The sequence below is a fragment of the Polypterus senegalus genome, chromosome 6, assembly GCF_016835505.1.
Source record: "Polypterus senegalus isolate Bchr_013 chromosome 6, ASM1683550v1, whole genome shotgun sequence".
In the NCBI taxonomy this organism is placed as follows: Eukaryota; Metazoa; Chordata; class Cladistia; order Polypteriformes; family Polypteridae; genus Polypterus; species Polypterus senegalus.
Window position 1 is genome coordinate 104,967,237 of NC_053159.1, and position 20,030 is coordinate 104,987,266.

General features: G+C 38.9%; 1 protein-coding gene across 9 annotated transcripts in view; it reads left to right on the forward strand.

Moving 5' to 3' along the window:
- The window catches only part of msi2b (musashi RNA-binding protein 2b), a 624,668-nt gene that overhangs the window by 486,151 nt on the left and 118,487 nt on the right, over window positions 1-20,030 (forward strand). For all 9 annotated transcript variants that reach the window (XM_039756674.1, XM_039756673.1, XM_039756675.1 and 6 more), the window contains exon 8: window positions 12,658-12,740. In XM_039756674.1, coding sequence (XP_039612608.1) covers window positions 12,658-12,740 — 83 coding nt within the window. The remainder of the gene's footprint in view (window positions 1-12,657; window positions 12,741-20,030) is intronic.

Below are 20,030 nucleotides of genomic sequence, written 5' to 3' on the forward strand. Positions count from 1 at the left end.
CTCACCCACTGGATAGAAAAGACATTGCCTACATTTGTTTTCTTCTTGGATACAAATCAAAACTCAACGCAGCCGTTCTCCAGGTTCACATAAAAAGGGTGCCCTGTCTTGCACTGTGGTGAGAAGTAGAAGCTGAAATTCTTCATGTGTAAATATCTGCTACATTAAAAGATGTACAGAAAGAAGATTTATTTTAAAGCAAATAAAGGTGGATGGCAACTTCTGAGTTGCTGTCCTTGCTGCTCATTATTAATTGATTCAATGAGACTTGCTTTCATCAAAGAGACCAAAAATTAAATTGATTCGGGCGTTGATTTTTTTTTTTCTTTTTATTGCCATGTTTAGTGTGCTTTTTAAAAGGAAAAGGTGTTTTGTTAAAAACTGTATACTGGCCTCTAGAGAGGCCGTCTGGCCCTAGGAGTGTCTAGTACCTTGTTATTCTCACACAAATGAGTCATTGTCTGGGACTAGAGACAGACCCAATAATTGCTGTTACACTCAGTATTCAACAGAAAGCAATAGGTAGCAAACTCAGATTGGAAAAAATAATAATATAATTCAATTGAGTGCAGCAATGTGGTACATTTATTAGAGCTCTTCACTCCAGAGGCCTACAGTAATTTCAATCCTGGGCTGGTCACTAAGTCTGTGCAGCCTGCACTTTGTCTATGGGTCTCTCGCATTGCAAAGACGTGCAGGCTAAGTTAGTGTGGAGTTGTCTGCTAGTGTTTCCTGAAAAGGATGGACACAATGTCCAAGCCTGGTTACTCTGATGTTCATAGTGCTGCTAGAAAAGGTTTTGACCGGATGTAAACTGGTTTAGTAAAGGATTTATCGGTGATTAAATTGAAACTCTTTAGCTATGTTTAATTTTTCTCAGCTTGTTATGAAACTCTTGATAGAAAAAATACTTTTTTACAACTTGGTAGAACCTTGTGCTTCTACACTGAAACCTCGTAATGTTGCATTTTGTATGCTGAACTCATTTTCCTTGGTCCTTTTTGTCCTGAATTTACTGCATTTAAGCAAGACCATGAAAGAATATGATTTAGTAATTCGGCCTTGCTCAGTCATTTCTACTTCCTCTGAGCCAGGATGGTGTGTTAAACATTTCATAGACACTTCTGCAGTGCTCCCTTTTGAACAGTTCACCTGGAATTCTTGGTTCATTCATTGGTCCAGGAATTCAGCAAGGTGCTGCTAAGATTTGAAGTGCATTTACAGTCAGGTCAGCTAGTTTTGGCTCTGACTGGGTTTGCTATGCACACACAGCTTTTATTGATGTTGCTTCTGATGCACTGCACCATTCTTACTCTAGCATGAATCTGTCTGCTATAAGAGGAAGTCGTGATTCTGGCATCACACAATAGCCAAATGGGTGAATCCTTAAAAAATTCACAAAAACAGGCCAGAAGCCTAACTGGGCCTGCCCAAAAATAGGTCTCACCCCAGGGCAGACTGTCCTTAAGAAAGTGGAAAGCTTTAATCTACAAGAATCAGTAATGTCCTAGAATATTTCAAGAATATCAACAAATATCAATAAATACACCTCACAAGAGGGAGAACTGTAAAACTCTGACTTGAAGAGACAAGTCCCACAAGGAATCTTTGTAAATGAAAATATTTATTGACAACAAAAAGAAATAGCAAAAGGCTAAAAAAAGAGCACCAAGGAATTGCCTAAAAGGCAATTCAGAGCAAACAAATCCCAAAATGAAACCAGAAGACTAATCTAATAAGTGGAAACTAAAGATCAGAAACCCAGCAAAAAAAACAGAGAAATAGCAATACTCACACAACCCTCTTCCAAAGCGCATTCAGTGAACCACAAGGAACAGAATAGATTAGATTATCTTTTATTGTCATTGCATTGAGAACAATACAACAAAATTTAAAACGGCTCACTCACACACACATCCTCACACATAGACAGATAAAAAACTGATTGGATTTGTAAAATAATGTAAAAAAATTATAATTAAAGTGCATAAAACTCACATGAAAACAAGTCCAAGGCTATTAAAATGGTGAAAGTGAAAGTAGGGGCAATGGGTTAGAGGGCCGAGAATTAAGTTCTTAGACAGCTAAGGAGTAAAAGCTGTTCTTCAGACTTGGAGTACGGCACTTCAGGGCCCTGTAGCGTCTTCCAGATGGTAGCAATGTGAAGATGTGATAAAAAGGGTGAGTAATGTTGCTGATAATTCTGCAACAGCGTGACCTATAGATGTCTTTCAGAGTGGAGAGGGAAAGTCCAATGATTTTTTTGTGCTGTGTCGACCACCCCCTGGAGAGCTTCCCTGTCTGCCTCTGAACAGTTTCCAAACCATGCCAGGATGTAGTAGGTCAGTAAGCCCTCAACTGAGCAGCAATAAAAAGTCTTCAGCTAAGTGGCAGAGACGTGGTTTTTCCTCAGTATCCTGAGGAAGTGCAATCTTTGCTGGGCCTTATTCACTGCAGCAGTGGTGTTTATACTTCATTTTAGGGTACTACTGATGTGGGTCCCTAGAAACTTAAAACTGGTCACCTGCTCCACCTCTTGGTCTCCTATCCTGAATGGCAAGCAAATGTCCTGTTTCTGCCTGAAATCCAGGATGAGCTTCTTTGTCTTTTTGATGTTTAAGGACAGGTTATTTACCACACACCATCCTGTCAGTCTAGAAACTCCATCTCTATAAGCGGTCTCATCGCCATTTGAGATGAGACCTTATGACCGTTGTGTCAGGACAAACTTGATGATCGTATTTGTGGGATGAATGGGTGTGCAGTCGTAGGTATAATTGGAGTATCGAGCAGGGCTGAGCACACATCCTTGCGGTGCTCCTTTGCTAACTGTCAGGACTGGGGAGGTGTGGAGACCAAGTCTCACTGTTTGTCCTTAATCCATAGGCTCAAATGTTTGTGGAACTCACTTACCCAGCATGCTTTTAAAGCTAGAGGGGCTGTCCACCGATAGAGTACAAGGAACATGGCAGAAAACAGTCACACACAGAAACAAATTAATACATGAATGACAAAGAATAATATACTGCAAATGGAAAGAAAAACACAAAAAAAAAAGGAATTTAAATATAAACCAGGAGTGGAACCCATCCTAAAACATAACAGACATGAGACAAATAAGGCAGAAGCTGCAGGGACAGAAACATCTTAAGTTTGTAACTCTTTCGGGGCTGATGTCGACTATTGTCAAAAGGAGGAGTTGACGATGGTAATCAACTGTAAACTGTGACGAAATCAACCGTTATGTTTTAGTTGGACTCTCATTGCTGGAAGGAAAGTTAGCTTCATTGGGTTTGAGTAACAAGGCGCAAACAATGGCAAAAATGGCACTGACATAATGTTGAGAGATCAAAGCGAATGGGTAAAGCAAAATACTCCTTGGAAGAAGTTTTTTCCTATTATCTCTGAACTGGACTATGACTTGTTGGACTCCGATTTTGATACGAGTGATCAAAAACAAATGTGAGGTTCCAGCTTCAGCTGACTGGTCCCCAGCTAATCGTGGTGCTGAACAGGTTCATGTAGCTGACACCCCTACAGCAATGTTCGCCAGGAGGACTGCCACTTAACAATGATAAGAGATAGAAACCAGATCGCAATGCACTGCGACCGTGACTGCTGCTGCTGCCACACAACGACAGCCTAGCAGTAAACCTGCCGCACATTCTTGGTAAACTGGTAGCCGTAGCATGCAGCAAAAGACATTTTACCTTGATTTCTGTGTGAAACCATTGCTTTTCATAAACTATGTTTTTTGGAAAAAAATATTCAGCCCTCAAAGAGTTAAATGTGGGCTTTTGCACGGGTGTTAGTCTTCTATACAGACAAATATTTGCGACAGGAAAGGCTCATATGAAATAGTTACACTAAATAGAACTCGACATGACAGGTCACTCTGCTTCTAAATAATGATCACAACATATCCCACATACAACAAGATGGAACGATCTGCATGACTGTGTTTTAGGGTTCATTCAGGTACTTGTTTGTTTAACGCTAATGTCTAGCAGACCACCCTCTCCCTCTGGCTTCTGCCCAGTTAAATATGCTGACCTGTCTGGTCCACTGGTCATTTCACTATCACAATTGCCTTGGTCTGCTAGAATGTGCTGACAATTGAAAGAATGAAAATCAAATCAGCTCATAATCATCCTGCATTTATATTCTATATTATATGTAGTGGTGGTGTATGCTTATGTGATTTTTTTTTTTAAATTGCCTTATTTATATAAAAAAAAGGCAGTAAATAAATGATCAGTGAAAAACAATCAAAATTCCATATGGCTGTTATTTGATTTTTATTTAAAAAAGCCAAGGCCCTCAAAAAACCTAATGCATTTGATTTAGCCACTGATCAGTTTGAATCAGTTTACAATATAATTTAGGATTACAATCAGGTATGGGTTTTATCTTGTTTAAATGTAAATTAAAGCTTTTTAAACACTTTGATTTCTCTAGGAAAATAGAAAAGGGGATTTGTAATGGTAAAATTAAAAGATATTAGCCTTAATGACAAACTGCCAGCACTGCTATGTAAAGTCTTTTTTCCCCTTAAAAGCCTCTCAGAAAGTAATAATAGGCTCTTGTAATAACCAGGTTTGGATTGACAATACTTTGCTTTAAATACATTCGTTTACTTGTAGCAAAAGCAGCCTTTTAAGCAAAGGTCAATCGTCAAGTCATTGATTTTGCATTTTAATTTTATTTGTTTGCGTTTCCAAAGGGGATCTACATTATACTCGTTAAACCATTTTCTCTCTAAGAGACTGTGAATCTTTAAATCGAGGCAGAGTCCCTCTGCGCGGAGATGTTAATAAGTGTTAGATGTTCTCTCCTGATTCTGGGGTGTTCAGCAGTAGTAAGTAACACTTATTATTCTGTCAGACTTCAGATATTAGTGTTGTCATTTTAAGCTTAAAATTTTCTTTTGACAATCATCTGGCCATATGTGTGAAACAAGAGTGGAGACGTTTGCAGCGCAGTGCTAGGCTATCTTAACCCTTTTCACTCCAGTAAGCCTTTTCTTGATTAAATGCTTCTAGAGTTGTTCAAAGCCAATAATACTGCACTGGACTTTGAAATGTCGCTGAAATGGTATTTCTTTGACAATCAGATCAGACCTGCACCTTTTCAAATAGCTTAGTACCTGAAGCTCACAATCTGCGGGTTTTAAACTAGCACTGCCATATCTCAGCTCTGATTTGGTTGTGTCATATATGCTACTAAAATGTGCCCCTAATTTCCATGCGAATTTTGGCATGCAGCAGCTATCTACTCCCTAGCATGCGAGGCCATGAGAAATTGTACTTGACAGCTGATTTGTTGGTTGTCAGAATTTCTCAGCACATGCTGAAAATTGAGCTTCAAACCTGAATACGTCTTCTGCACCCTATTTATACAGGCCCTCATCTCTTTTGTTATAAGGCCAGAGCAACATTGCCTTTTTTCAGAAATTATTCTGCAAATATCTGTCACTATTCTTTTTACGGCAAATGCATACTGACGTGTATGTGTATGTCTGTGTGTATGGGATTCAGGAATTGGAAATAAAAAGCAGTTTAAAGAATGCATAAAATAGAAGTTTTCATGTTCAGGCTGCATTAGACTCTGATAAAGCAGCACAGCAGTTGAGTAAACACATTGTAAAGCACATGATACCAAGTATAGTTTATATACAAACTCCTTTTAGTATGGGTCATTAGTATCTTTGGTCATCAGTGCATGAAATTTAGAATATCAATCTTGGTATTTTGAGGATTTACAACAGTCTCTGACTGACATTATTTTAGTTTTCATGAGGCTGTGACATCATGGCTGTCCAGAGCTGAAGTTATAATAGATATGCCGAGGATGTTATTCTGAGTCAGTAATTCTCCTGGGTATTCATGAGACACAGTAAACCGTAACTTCAAATGTGATGTAATGGTATGGTCTCCATCAAGTTCTTTGTTGAAACTCTGTTTTAATAATGAAGACATGTTTCAGCCTTTCTGATTAAAAAAATAAAAATAAAATCCCTCTTTGCCATTAAACAGAATGAAGCAATTCAGATCTGTTAACCACTGGGAGCTGAGGAATGTTTCAGCATGTCCAGCGTAGTCTGTTAAGCACTAAATATAAAGTGTCATCCCTGGCAGACACACGGTTTGATAAGTAGCAATAATTCAAGAAACTGCAGTGAAACATACACCTCTTGATTTATTTTGTTCTGTTTTTATTTTCAGTCCATGAGAATTTGCCCGACCTTATCAATAATAGACCATTAAAGGACAAGTGGTCCTGACTGGCTATTAGGAGATTGTGACTAATCAAACATTTACAGAAGTGTCTAGTCTCTAATTGGATTACACTTCTTTAAACTGCTGCATTTATATCAGCCGAAAGAAATGTAGCTGCTGTCAACATGTTTTGACCTCTGAAGACAAAGTTCTCGAAGGAGAGGTTCACCGTTTTCGACACATTGCGCTTATTATAAGACGTTGAGGGCTTGTTGTGATACACCATACTACGTTTATGTATGACTATATCACTAAGGTACAGTGCTTGGCTGACCACACTGGAAATCACATACTCATATATAGGTATTCCTCTGTCAGTCATTTTCCAATGCGCTATATCCAAACTACAGGGTCACGGGGGTCTGCTGGACACAATCCCAGCCAACACAGGGCGCAAGGCAGGAACAATTCCCGGGCAGGGCGCCAGCCCACCGCAGGGTACACACACACAACAAGCGACAATTTAGGATCGCCAATGCACCTAACCTGCGTGTCTTTGGACTGAGGGAGGAAACCCACGCAGACACGGGGAGAACATGCAAACTCCACGCAGGGAGGACCCGGGAAGTGAACCCAGGTCTCCTAACTGCGAGGCAGCAGCGCTGCCACTGCGCCACCGTGCCGCCCAACTATAGGTATTCCTACATTTCAAAATATAAAAAGCAAAAAAATCTGCAAACTGAAGTAATTCCTGCAGTCCTGCTTTTCATTTACAGAATAAGGAATGTGCAGTTGCAGTGACTCAGAATATAATGCTATAATTTGCCTATGTGACATATACAGTGCCCTCCAAAATGTTTGGGACAAAGACGCATTTTCCCTTGATTTTGATTTACTTCTGTGCTCCACAGTTTAAAATTACAAATCAAATAGTCCAGATGTGATTATGGTGCACACTGTACACTTTCATTTAAGAGTATTTGCGTACATTTCGGTCACACCATGTGGAAATGACACTTTTTGTAGATTAAACCTATATCTGAGCACCATACTGTGTAGGACACCATAACAGCAGATGGATAGAGGCAGTCATATTTAGTATTTTGTTGCATATCCCATACATGTAAAAACTGCTTAAAGTCTGTGATTCGTAGACATTAGACCAAGTGTTTGAGTATTTTCTCTGCCAAGCCCCTAATTCAGCCATCTTTAGCTCCTGCTTGTTTTGGTGAAGTTTTCTCTTCAACATATAGAAGGCATACTCAACTGGATTTAAATCAGATGAATTGTTTGATTTGTAATTTTCAGCTGTGGAGCTGGGGGGTAAATCAAGGAAAGAACTTGTCTTTGTCCCAAACATTATGGAGGACACTGCATGTCAGGTTTTGATATAGAATAACTTTGGTTTATTTCGTTTATGAGCAATGAATAAAAATACAGCATGAAGTAAGCAGTACATCTAAATACAGGGTCTGGTATGTGTTATAAAGAACACATACTGTATGTCAAAATGGTGAATGTCACCTCTTTAAATAAAGAAAACACTTTTGCAATCACTTCCAGTCACTAAACAATGATTCACAGCAAGAGAACAATATCACTGAAGCACTAATTTTAAAAAGCCTTAGCCCAGAATTTTGATCAAGTTACAGGATGTGGCCAGTTCATCTCCTCTGCCTCACATACCCAGCAAGTTGACATTTCATACTCTCTTTTCTCCAATCAGCAGGCCGTACATGACATTTTCTGTTTTGCTGGATTCCTCCTCTGACTGTAAGCCTGTCAGATGTTGATGCTTAGTGTGTTTTCCTATTTTTTTTTTTTTTTACTCTTGTGAGCTGCTTAGATGGGAGGTCTTAATATAAGAAATAGATTTTGACAGACACAATAATTCATTAAAATGTTGACAGATGTCACTCCGTATAGATGAATTGGAAGATTTTAAGTAGTTAAGTGTCTGCCAAACTCTATAACGTTGTATAAGTTCCTAAGAAGAGAGGGTCCTGTCAAAATATTTGAGCTCTCTTTTGAGCTTTGCTTCACTGAATTAACTCTGTTAGTGTCTCGATGATTGAGCGCCCTATCAGATCATCTGAAACTTGTTTGTATTTTTCCAAGAAGCAAACCTGATAAAACTAGTGAGAAGAGGCCCGTAATTCCTTTAAAAACACAATGCAGTAGCTCAGTGCATCATCTCTAGCTGTATGCTGGAAGGCAAGTTGTCTTTCAGTATAATAGACACATGTACAAAAATGACTTTTCGCTGTACAAAATGATAATAGGTATAACTTTTCTTCTGATATGGAGCTCGGGGTGGAGCGTGGACATGTATTTTTGCACCAAGCAAAAGGTTTCACTACCCGTGCTGATCAGTAAACACATTTCTAGTCCTGAGACTCGGCTTGACAATGCAGACAAAGACATTCATTAGCCGTGCTTTCCAAAAACACCTCAACAGACTCTTCTGTCTGCTCTTCTGATTTATTCATATAAATGTTGATTTGCAGAGTTGGGTTGTCAGTGCATCAGTGTGTTGAATTCTAGTTCATTAGTTTCCAGCAGAGTTGTAAACATTAATAAATAAAAGCTTGTGGAGCTTAACTGTAGCCTCCTTAAGGTAGGACAGGGTTAAAATAAAATCTCATTGAATTGTATGCCCCGCACATGATATAGCCGGGATGTGCATGGCTTACATTAACATAAAAATAACTGCTTGTTATACGGAGCAATATCAATGATGGAAATAAAAAATACCTTTAATGAAATTCAGATGCTAGACGCAGCTCCATGAATCTCATTAAATGAGCTTTGTAGTGTTTTTTGCTCGTCTTTCTCAATAAGTAGACATACTTTACAATTTTATTTTGCTTGAACAAACTCAGAGGTTTCATAATTTTGAGCTGGGGTGGGGGCTGGAATAAGGAAACAGAAAACTTATATTATCTATCAATAAAGCCGGGGGGCTGAGACTTCAGCTGCTAGGTTTCTGTTAATGAGTTTTTAATCTGTGGAGGTGTACAAACACAATTTATAGAGTCAGATTAACTCAGTTTTTAGGCCATTTCCCTGCAGGAGTAATTTGAATCAAGTTGTTCTTTTACATTTCCTCTGTTTTGAGCAAGCACCATTGTTTCCTGTTTTCTAGAACACTGCTGCTTTCATATCCCTGAAAATTAGTACAACGTGTTTTACTGTTTATGTGTACCTCTCTACAAATATCAAAATGTCTCTCTGATCATGGCACTCTTCAGTTTTACATCCTACTTAGTGTTGCCCTATGTATCCATCAGCAGCACTGGAAAAAAAAAAAAAAACGTTTAAAACAAAGAAAAAAATGAAAGGAAGGATGAAAAAAATCACATTTTGCTCCTGAAAAGCAAAGCACTGTATGCATTGAGAGAAATGACACCAAACTCAACATGGAAAAATAATAGAAACAAAGCCCAGTTGCCCCACAGTACCACACTAAAGGCCTTCACAAGCATCCCTATGAGGTTAATGTGGCTTACCCATAACAAAATCAACAAAAATTATACCTTTTCCTATCGCCATGCTTTGTTTCACCAGCTCTCTGTCCACACAGGAGTGGCACAGTTAGATCCTTGCAGCCCACTGTGTCTGCTGGCTTTTGTTGCAATTGAGCTTCTAATCATCTTGTAATAGTCCTAATTAAAACTGTAATTAGTAGAGATTATGCACCGGGGTAGGCAGGTGGTGGGCACTGCTTGTAACATTACATCTGCTTGGGTCAATCTAGCCAGCAGCACAGACGCACATATAAAAAGCGGAAAGTAGCAGAATGTGTCATTAATCTTGACCATCCCTCTTGCTGCCAAAGCAAGAAAACCTGCCTGAATAGTTTATTTTCTTAACAGTCAAAATTAACTGTGAGGTGACTACATTTTGGTTAATTAATTGCTTTATTAATTAACATTCCTAGACTTTTCTTGCCACCAGAATTTTTCTTGACAGGGAAACCAGAGGAAGCATGCAGCACTTTTGAGCAGTCAGTACTTTGACCTCCAGAGTATCATTATCTATTGTAACAGTAACGCATTACATTTATACAGCGCTTTTCTCACTATTCAAAGCGCTACCACACAGGGCGGTCCCGGGACGCTAACCCATGATCTCCTTATTTCAAGGCGGTAGCACTACCACTGCATGACCTGTGTTCACTTGAAAAGTACAGTCAAGTGACAGTTCAGTTCTTACGCAAATGTTTATTTCAGGTGATAGAATTGTGATCAGTGCAAGCTCAGTGGCAGCAAAATACAACCTAAGCACAGGGTCAAGAGGGCTAAGCCACCAAAATAGAGTTATGGTGATAGAAACATTCTCCACCTCACCATCGGGAATCCACGCTCACTGGCTGAATATAAACATGGTTGTTCAAGGGTAGTATTGTCTTTAACTGTGGGCAGCATACAGTATCAAAGACAGTCCCGAAATACCCAAGGTGCCCGTGCTAAGATTTCATTCCACTGCACACTTGGCTCATATAATGTACAGTATGTAATAACCCTTTAATGTGTGTCATGTGTTAGTGCCAGCCTTTCGGCTGCTTGCCTCCCTCTAGGGCTAGCAGCTTAACCATAGTGCGTCTGGCTGGCCACAAGCAGGAACCAAGCCGGGCAGGTGTCCTCGTTGCACTGCCTGCCTCAATGCATTTTTAGCTTCCCATTTGTTCATGCCAGGTCTGCCACAGCCTGATGGCATCTTGTTGGATACACAAGTGACCAGCCAGTATTATTCTTGCTTGTATTCTTACTTGTTTCTGTTTGTTTCAGTTACTTCCAGATTATTTAACTGCCTTTTCTCCATCTAATACACATTTACAGTAAGTTAGTTATACTGTATACCATCCATCCATTATCCAGCCCACTGAATCCAAACACAGGGTCACGGGGTTCTGCTGGAGCCAATCCCAACCAACACAGGGCACAAGGCAGGAACCAATCCTGGGCAGGGTGCCAACCCACCGCAGGACACACACAAACACACCCACACACCAAGCACACACTAGGGCCAATTTAGAATCGGCAATCCACCTAACCTGCATGTCTTTGGATTGCGGGAGGAAACCGGAGCGCCCGGAGGAAACCCACGCAGACACGGGGAGAACTCCACGCAGGGAGGACCTGGGAAGCGAACCCGGGTCTCCTAACTGCGAGGCAGCAGCGCTACCACTGCGCCACCGTGCCGCCCATACTGTATACCATATTACTATATTATTTTTCAGACCCTATACAAATACTGCAGGTTTGGGAGTTACATAAACTGTGGCATATGTAAATCTGAAGATATGTAAATGATGCCAAATAGTTGTGCATGACACTTTTTCAAAACTATACACATGTTTCCATTGACCCATCTGTTTAATGAAGCTCCTCGCTCCTCCTACATACAGTTACCTCTTCCTAATTTTATTCATTACATACCACATTCTGCCAATATTAAAATGTCCACCCATAAAACCATTTGTGTAAGCCAGCAAAGACAGTGTTACACACATGCATGTAAACGCTCTTTTAAAAGTTGGCTTGTACCTTTCATACACAGTGCACATCCCCTATTTAAAGCGATCATGCCCCCGTCCTGCCCCTCTCTGTCCGTCTCTCTTTTGTGTGCCACACTCTGAACACTCCTTCCGAGTACTTGCTTTGCTCTCTTTCTCTCCCTCTAACTTTTTAGCACTTGCCTGTAAATCCAAAAGTTTACACAGGACAGCCTTCTGCACGCTGTTGCTATTTCTGTCTTTGTCTTACAGTTCACTACAGTTTTACAGTTTTATACAAAACCTTCCTCGTTTGTTTGAAAGCCCTCTCTCTGTGTTGAAATGGATAGTGGATGTTGTTCCAATATGAGTAAAAACTTTCCTAGGAATGTATTCATTAAGTATATATGATACTGACTGTGTATAGTCTTAGAGTTTAAGTGGTTTTAAAGAATGGTTAAGAATATAATATCCAGAATGGCTTTTGATTCAAATACTTTCTTGGTTCATTTTATTTTCTTTATTCTTGATACCACTACACATCTAGGTATAGGACTTTTTTTTTTATAGCACACCTTTTTATTAAAAAATTTGTGCTGATTTATTTTCCTAAATATTTGTCATTGCTTATCTATGACAGTTGCCTCTGCAGGTCAGACCTTTCAGTGTCATTAGCACACAATTTGAGACTTAAAGAAAGAACACGTAGGTCTTGCCTCCTAAGTTTCATTACTGGTCATTTATACCTTAATATCCTGTCATTCCCCATGTACATCAGGGGAGCTGCTAAATGCTTTAAATCATTGAAATCATTCACCTCGAGAGAATGTCAAATCTTAATTGTTTTTTTGGCATGGCTGAAGCTGCTCCTTCTAACTTCAGTTTCCCTCTTTTTTTCCCCCTTCTTTTCTCTTTCTCTCTCCCACCCCTTCTCTTGAGCAGGATTTGGGTTTGTAACTTTTGAAAATGAAGATGTTGTGGAAAAAGTCTGTGAAATTCATTTCCATGAAATCAATAATAAAATGGTAAGTCGGTTTTGCTTTCATAAATTTTCAATACATTCAAATTAATATTTCATTTTCTCTTTAGTAGAACACGAATAATAAAGGCAAACCCATTAGGAAAGTACAGTGTTTGATCGTGCAGAACTCTCACATGATGGGTTGAACAGCGCAGTTAAGATTGCTTGGATTGAGCAAATGATTTGGAAAAAGGCCTGTAATAGCTTTTGTTCTCAACTGATCCATTCTGGATATTGCTGCCTATTTGGGTTCAGGTGTCTCACCCTGCTTAGGCGATTTGTTATCCCTCTGAGTCCGCGAAGCAGCTGATCAGTATTGCACTAGTCTCTCTTCTGAAACCTCAAGCAGTGCCCTACACAAACACATGCTTTACAGTTTAAATGCCGACGTTGTAGGGTGCAGTGATGTCATGTTCTTAGCATTCAGTCATTTATTTTCTGAATTTAATGTTATGGAGGGCTGGAATTTATAGTGGCACAGGGGTTGGCACCTTTGCACCCCCCGGGAAGCTCAGGTTTGGATTCTGATCATTTTCTGTACAGAGTTTACAGGTTTACTTAGTGTCTTTGTGAGATTAGTGCTAGTGTTTTTTATTTTATTTAGATATTATTGTTTAGAATTTCTAGTTAACCCATTGTTAATACCAGATGTATAATTTAACAATATATTTCCTCCAGCTATATCATGCACTGCATACATACAGTTAAGTCAGTTTTTTTTTTTAGAGTATTCTGCATAGTGTAAATGAGCATGTCTGCAGACATTCTGTTGACCACCGTCTTCAGTCCATTCCCCTGCTAATCAACTTACACTCATTTACAAAGCATCTTTATTGACGTTAAAGGTCGTGTGTACTTTACTTGTAAAGCTAACTTGGTAGTGGTGGCTTTTTTGTGTGTTACTGCTTCAATATAAGAGCCTTCACCAAAGCTTAAATGCCAGCTTTTAATGCTGAAAGAGGCATCCTTTAAAAAAACCAAATGTTATATTAGATATTGGCTGTTGGTCAATGTTCTGAAAATTCAGGTTATGTTAAAGATAGCCTCAAAGCACTTCTGGAGAAGCATCTGTTAGCAGTCTGAATGAATATTTGACTTGCTCATTTTTAAAGACTGAAATGATTCACACTCATTGCTTTACTTACAGTACCCTAAACTGAAATCACATACTTTGATTCATTGTTTTGAATTTAAAGACATTAACAGTGCTTTAGACCTATTGGTCTGTAGTCCATTTTATCCAGTTAGGATTCCTTTACTGTAGTGGAGCAGTCAACTTTTTAGTTTTTATAGTAACTAAGCACCCAACCATCTTCCTCCTGTGCCCCGCATACTTTTCTATATGCCATCTCTTTAAATACAATCATTTTTTTTTTTTTAAACAGAGGGCTGCTCTGACACTCCTCATGTGGCTCTGATGCCCAGCACCCATCCCCAGTGTTAAGTGAGCAGATGGCAGAGCCCCCTAATGTGTGTGTAGATATACTGTATATATTTATATATATAAAACCCCAGCTCCAAAAACTTTGTGTCGCTGTGTAAAATGTAAATAAAAACAGAATGCAATGCTTTGCAAATCTCATATATTTATTTATTTATTTATACGGTCCACTATGTGGGATAGACAGATGCCCATGCCAACATCAGTTTAAAGACATAGTAGTTTTCGTGTTTACATAACATACACTATCAGTAAATGTTTTATTTTATTTCATATTTAAAATACTCAAAAATACAGCATCTTCCATTTAGGAAAGATTACGTCAAAATTACATTTTTTATAGTGAGAAGCACAAACAATGATCATCTTTTTTGATTATTATTTTTTGTGAATACATGGTTTAAAGTTGTAAAATTATACCCCTGGCTTGGTCACCAGTGAGAGGGTGTCTGATGTTAAAGGACCGAGTGACTGATGAAGTGACCAAGTACATCACATGATGTGCAGTGTGCTTTAACCATAACACACTGTTGGCAGATCTTTTCAGTCGCTGCTGGGTTTGAATGAGTTCCACATTTGTATCTTGTTTTTCAGCAAGTGGTATTTGTACGTTTTTGAATTTAAAGTGATTTACTGATTGACTTTCCAGAAGTCCACTGGCTAATCTGTGTTTTTTTTTTTAATTCTAATTTGACGTGTTTTTATTTTTGGGGATAATGAGAGGTTTACATCTTGATTTTGAGGCCATCATATTGCAGTCATTGATGATTTCAGTAAATGTTACATCATCCTCATTTTGTATTTGGTAATTTCAGAGATAGTTGCTCACCAATTTTGCGTTCTCATCAGTTGACCAGGTTTTTGCTAGTTGTTAGGTGCTGCAGTGAATTTCATCTCTTGAAATGCTGCTCTAAATTAGTTGATGTTTTATGGCCAGTTTCTTTTTTATTTTTCATTCTGAATTACTCTTTTTATTCAGGTTACAAACACTTGCTTTTATTTATTTGACAGTACACAAGTGTTTATGTTACTTTATGCCTTTGACTCCAAAGAAAGACACCAAAGGCGTATCAAAGGATGCATTCTATGGTACATGTTTAGAGCTTTTTAATGGGCCTCAGGAAACACCTGGGAATCAATGTAGTCACAGAACACAAAAGGCAGCACTATTCTAAAACATTAAAGCGCACACATTATGTGCAGAAATACTCCAAAATTAAAGGTGGCATTCTGCACTTAGGCCCAATAGTCATCTTTTCATCTTGTACACAGTACAAATTCTGCACAAACTCTGTTCCAGTACTTACTAAGGATGTTGTAATTCTTTTTTGTGATTATGAGTGCATGAACCTTTATATATTCGTAATGTCATTTTAATATTTCTGAAGAAATGCAAAAACGTTTTCTTAAAAATTTAATGTGTAAACCTCTTGATTTAGGTAAAATATGTAGCATGGCAGATGTTAACAAATCTTCAAGATAGTCCTGTTTTTAAATTGAATATAGCATAATTACATTTACTAGAAAATATTATAGGCACAAAAAAGGTAAAGATGCTTCTGAGTAGCTGAGTCATTTGCAGCTTTTTTTTTCCCCCCAAAACAAACTAAGTATGGCACCATTGATTAGAATTACTGACGTGAAGGTTTAATTTGAACATTTTTATTGTATGGGATATTTTTATTACAATAAAAAATATACATTTTAGCCTCCTTTATCTGTTTTTGTAAAATGTAATGATGTTATGTATCATCTAGTTTTATCAGCTACAGTATATTTAGCTTTTGTTGAAGGCTTATTTCACATTTGTTTACTGTATACATGCATTTAGATGAACCTAAAACGTATCATGAGAAAAAAAAATAACAATAGTGAGAGAATGTAGCACTTTATGAAATCCATGATTAAATCTTGCTAAGTTTGTCATTGTTGAACATTATTTAACACAGCCCTAATATTAATGTTTAAGTTGATTATTTTCATATTACATCCAGTTTGTTACAGTGCACATTTGCTAAAGAATCACATATTAAATGACAATTATGCAATGCAATTATTTGCATGTTAAAAAAATAGTTTATTCTTCTACATTTTCAAAAATGACCCCAAAATATAGAATGCGACTTGTGAACACAAATCATTATTTATTTATGCGCGTATATACATTATGTATTTATGACATTACAGTTGAAGTGTAACATACATCTTGGTGCAAGATCAATAACTAATGACATATCATTATGCTCCATTATATGATTATTTCTCTTTTAGTTTAGTAAATGAGGTATAGTTTTTTAGACTGAGTGTCCTGAGTGGAATTTTATTTTTGAGTGGTGTTAGTAATTCAGGAAGCACGTTGATGCAATGTTATCTTCTAAATTTCAGTTGGAAGTGATGAATTTGTTGAGATAATCAAAATCACTTTTGTAATACAATTCACTTTTTAGGAAGTGACGTAATATTGTGGTCAGCACATATGTGAGTGGTCAAGGAGGCCAGTGAAATCTGTTTTCACAACCTTTCATTTACAATCTGCCTTTTCTTGCGAGGGTCACACTGGCAGCAGGCCAGTCTTCCCTGTCCCTAGCAACCGTTTCCACCCCCTGATGAGGATTTCTTCAGGCCAAACGAGAGATATAATCTGATTTGCAGGAACACTCTGGGAAACACTAATAGTATACTGTACAGCATCTAAGGGGACAAATTGGCTCATATCTCTCTCATAAAAATAAATGACAAACTAGGAGGACATCAGATCCTCATACTAAGATCTCCAAGACTGATAAAGAATATAAAGACTTATATAATGATATACTATACAAAAAAAGATTATCATTACAAACACAATTTAATTTTATGAGCACAGAGAAAAGGTTAATAAGATTCAAAAGATATTCAAAAAGGTATTGCAGAGATTAACAACACGGTTGAAACCTAACTTAGTAAACATAAAGAAAATCTCTTTATTGAATAAGGATGTCAGAATATCTATTCTACATATATAAAATGCTAAGGGTTTTCTGTCTGTCTCTCTAAAACTCAAGAACGACGGGGCCTTGAACCTTGCTCTTGAACTTATGATGTAATACGCATAGTACAACCCAAGAATTCGAGGCGCGGACTACTTCAGCCACAAGCTGTAATTGAGTTGAGCTTCAGATCCTTCTTACGATGGCACAACCATCCCGGCTGAAAGGAAAAGAAGACCAGCATAAGCACACACCATTGTTGTCAAGAAAAGCACTGCAGCCACCTCTTCTGGCAGTGAAAACACTTTTCGCAGGCCAACTGGTTATTTTCATTGCAAACATCATACAGTCCAAGCACAACAAAAAGTGGAACAAAGACTTGGAACTGTGGGCTTTTGGGCTTGGAGTCCTTCCGACAAGCAAGTGGCAACATGGCCATGTGACCTAGCTGTCACCAAAAGAACCATGGCAACATCTGATGTCAGTGAAGCACATTGCACAGGCTGACTGATCAGCATGACAAAGGTGGCAGCACACTCAGCAGGGTGATCTGGAGTGCAGTGTTTCATGAGAAGTGCCCAAACCAACTCACTTCAGGGACCGGAGTGTTTCTTAGTTGATAAATGTTTTAGCAGATGCAGGAGTATCACAGGATCATCAAAGTTATCTATTGTGCTTGTTTGATGTGCAGAGGTTTTTCCCAACTCCAGCTTAGTCTGCTGGGTTTCCCACAGTCCTTTAAATAGTGCTCGACCCAGAAGTGCTTCTGTCCTTCTGTCCGTGTGATTCCATAACACTTCCGGGTCAGATAAAAACTCTTATTTTTCTTCAGCCCGGAAGTACTTCATTTCTTCTGTCCCCGTGACTAGGGAGTACTTCTGGGCTATATGGAAACTAGAAAACCCCTTGTCCCCCTGCAGTGTCCTCCAATGGCACCCACAGCACCCAGCAGGGCTGTGAAGATGCATTCCATCTCCCATGATGCCCTGCGGGCATCCGGGGCACCTCCTTGCTGCAGGGAGGACTTCATCTAGCGGCCTGGGGCTGCTGGCCAGGATAAACTGCTAGCCATCTCTCACAGTAGATAGAGTAGAATTGGGCTACCTCTTTATGGTATTGCACTTATCTATGTCTGGACTTAGTGTTTGTGCATGGATTAAGTCACTTTCCTCAAGCCCTGAAGAATTTTGAAACTGGTACTGAAATGCTAGATATTTCTCTTCAGCAACAATCAGAAATAAAGGGAAGGAATGGAACAAAACATAGTCTTGTTTGTCCACAATATGGCCCTTTTTATTACTGATCCAAACTTGTCATTAAAATCTATTTGAATAAATTTTACAAAATCAACTTGAATAAAAGCATGGTCTGTCCAGTTAACTCCTTTGAATGTCAGAGTGGTATTAAAGCACTTTCCACTGACTACCCCAAAACAGTTTACTTATTTGGGTATCACAGTCAAAATAGTTTTATTTAAAGATCTTTTTAAACTCAGTTTGTAGAACATGTTGAAAAAAAGCATTAAGTTAGATGATGATATGTAATCATCTCTTCAGTAATCTGTAGCAGGATTAATTAACATTGATAAAAGTGATATTCTTCCAAAATTCTTTTTTTTTTTCAGAGAATTCTTATAGATTAACAAATCCTTTTTCAGTCCTGACTCACGCTCCTTTATACAGAAAACAAAAGGTCAAGTATTTATTAAGAGGACAACCCTGCAGAGATCGAAAACCAAGGGTGGCATGCCATTACATGACTTCCAGTTTTACTACCAAGTCTGTAAAATTCATAATTTAAGACAACTGAAGAAAAAATACAGTACTGGAAGTGCATTTACTTGGTTAGCCTTGGAAAGAAATTGTTGTCGGAATTTCTTTCTATTGGCCTTGCCTTGTGCTCCATTCATCAGTGATTGCCACCAGTTTACTATGAATCAGATTGTATGTCACTGGTACCCATGCAAGGAACTTTTTAAAGCAAACATCCTGTTCTCTGCAGCTCAATTAAAAGACAATTTTATATTTCAGCCCTCCTTAACATACACAGTATTTAAGATGTAGATGTCATTAGGTACTGCGGTGGGCTGGCGTCCTGCCTGGGGTTTGTTTCCTGCCTTGTGCCCTGTGTTGGTTGGGATTGGCTCCAGCAGACCCCTGTGACCCTGTAGTTAGGATATAGTGGGTTGGATAATGGATGGATGGATATCATTAGGTATGTTGAGCTCATAGTATTGATAATTTGTTTGCACCCTTTGAACAACTCGATTATTCTTTCTGTTTACAAGTCTTTAACTCTGTGAAAAGGGATCTGTCCAACTTACCTAATCCATCAGCACTATCCACTGTGACCGATAGAAGGTGCTATAACGCGGTAACCCGACACAGAGAGACGCTAGAGGCACAAGTACAAAACGCACACGTGATTTATTTACAGTGTCCTAAACAGCCCAAACACACACACTTTCCTTTCCGTTTCTTTTCTGTCTTTCTTTCTTTATCTCTCAGTCTTTTCTCTCTTTCTCCTCTATGCCTCCACAGTAAGCTTCGTCGTCCTCCTCCTGACTCTGACTCCTGAGTGGTGTCTGCTGACACCTTATGTAAGACACCCCGAAGTGCTCCAGGTGCCTGATGACATAATTCTGGCAGCACTTTCAGGAATGGCAGAAGAGCTGCTCTCCAGGGTTCAGCAGCAGTTGTAGCGCCCCCTGGCAGCGCCAACAGATCCCAACAGGGCTGCACCAAACTCCAACTCCCATGAAGCCCTTTGGGAGTTTGAGGCACCACTGCAACCCAGAGGGGCTGCCATCTAACATCCCGGGGGAGGTAATGTTCCGGCTGCACTCCTCCCCTGCTCCTTCCAGTGTGGAGGCGTCCCAACCAGG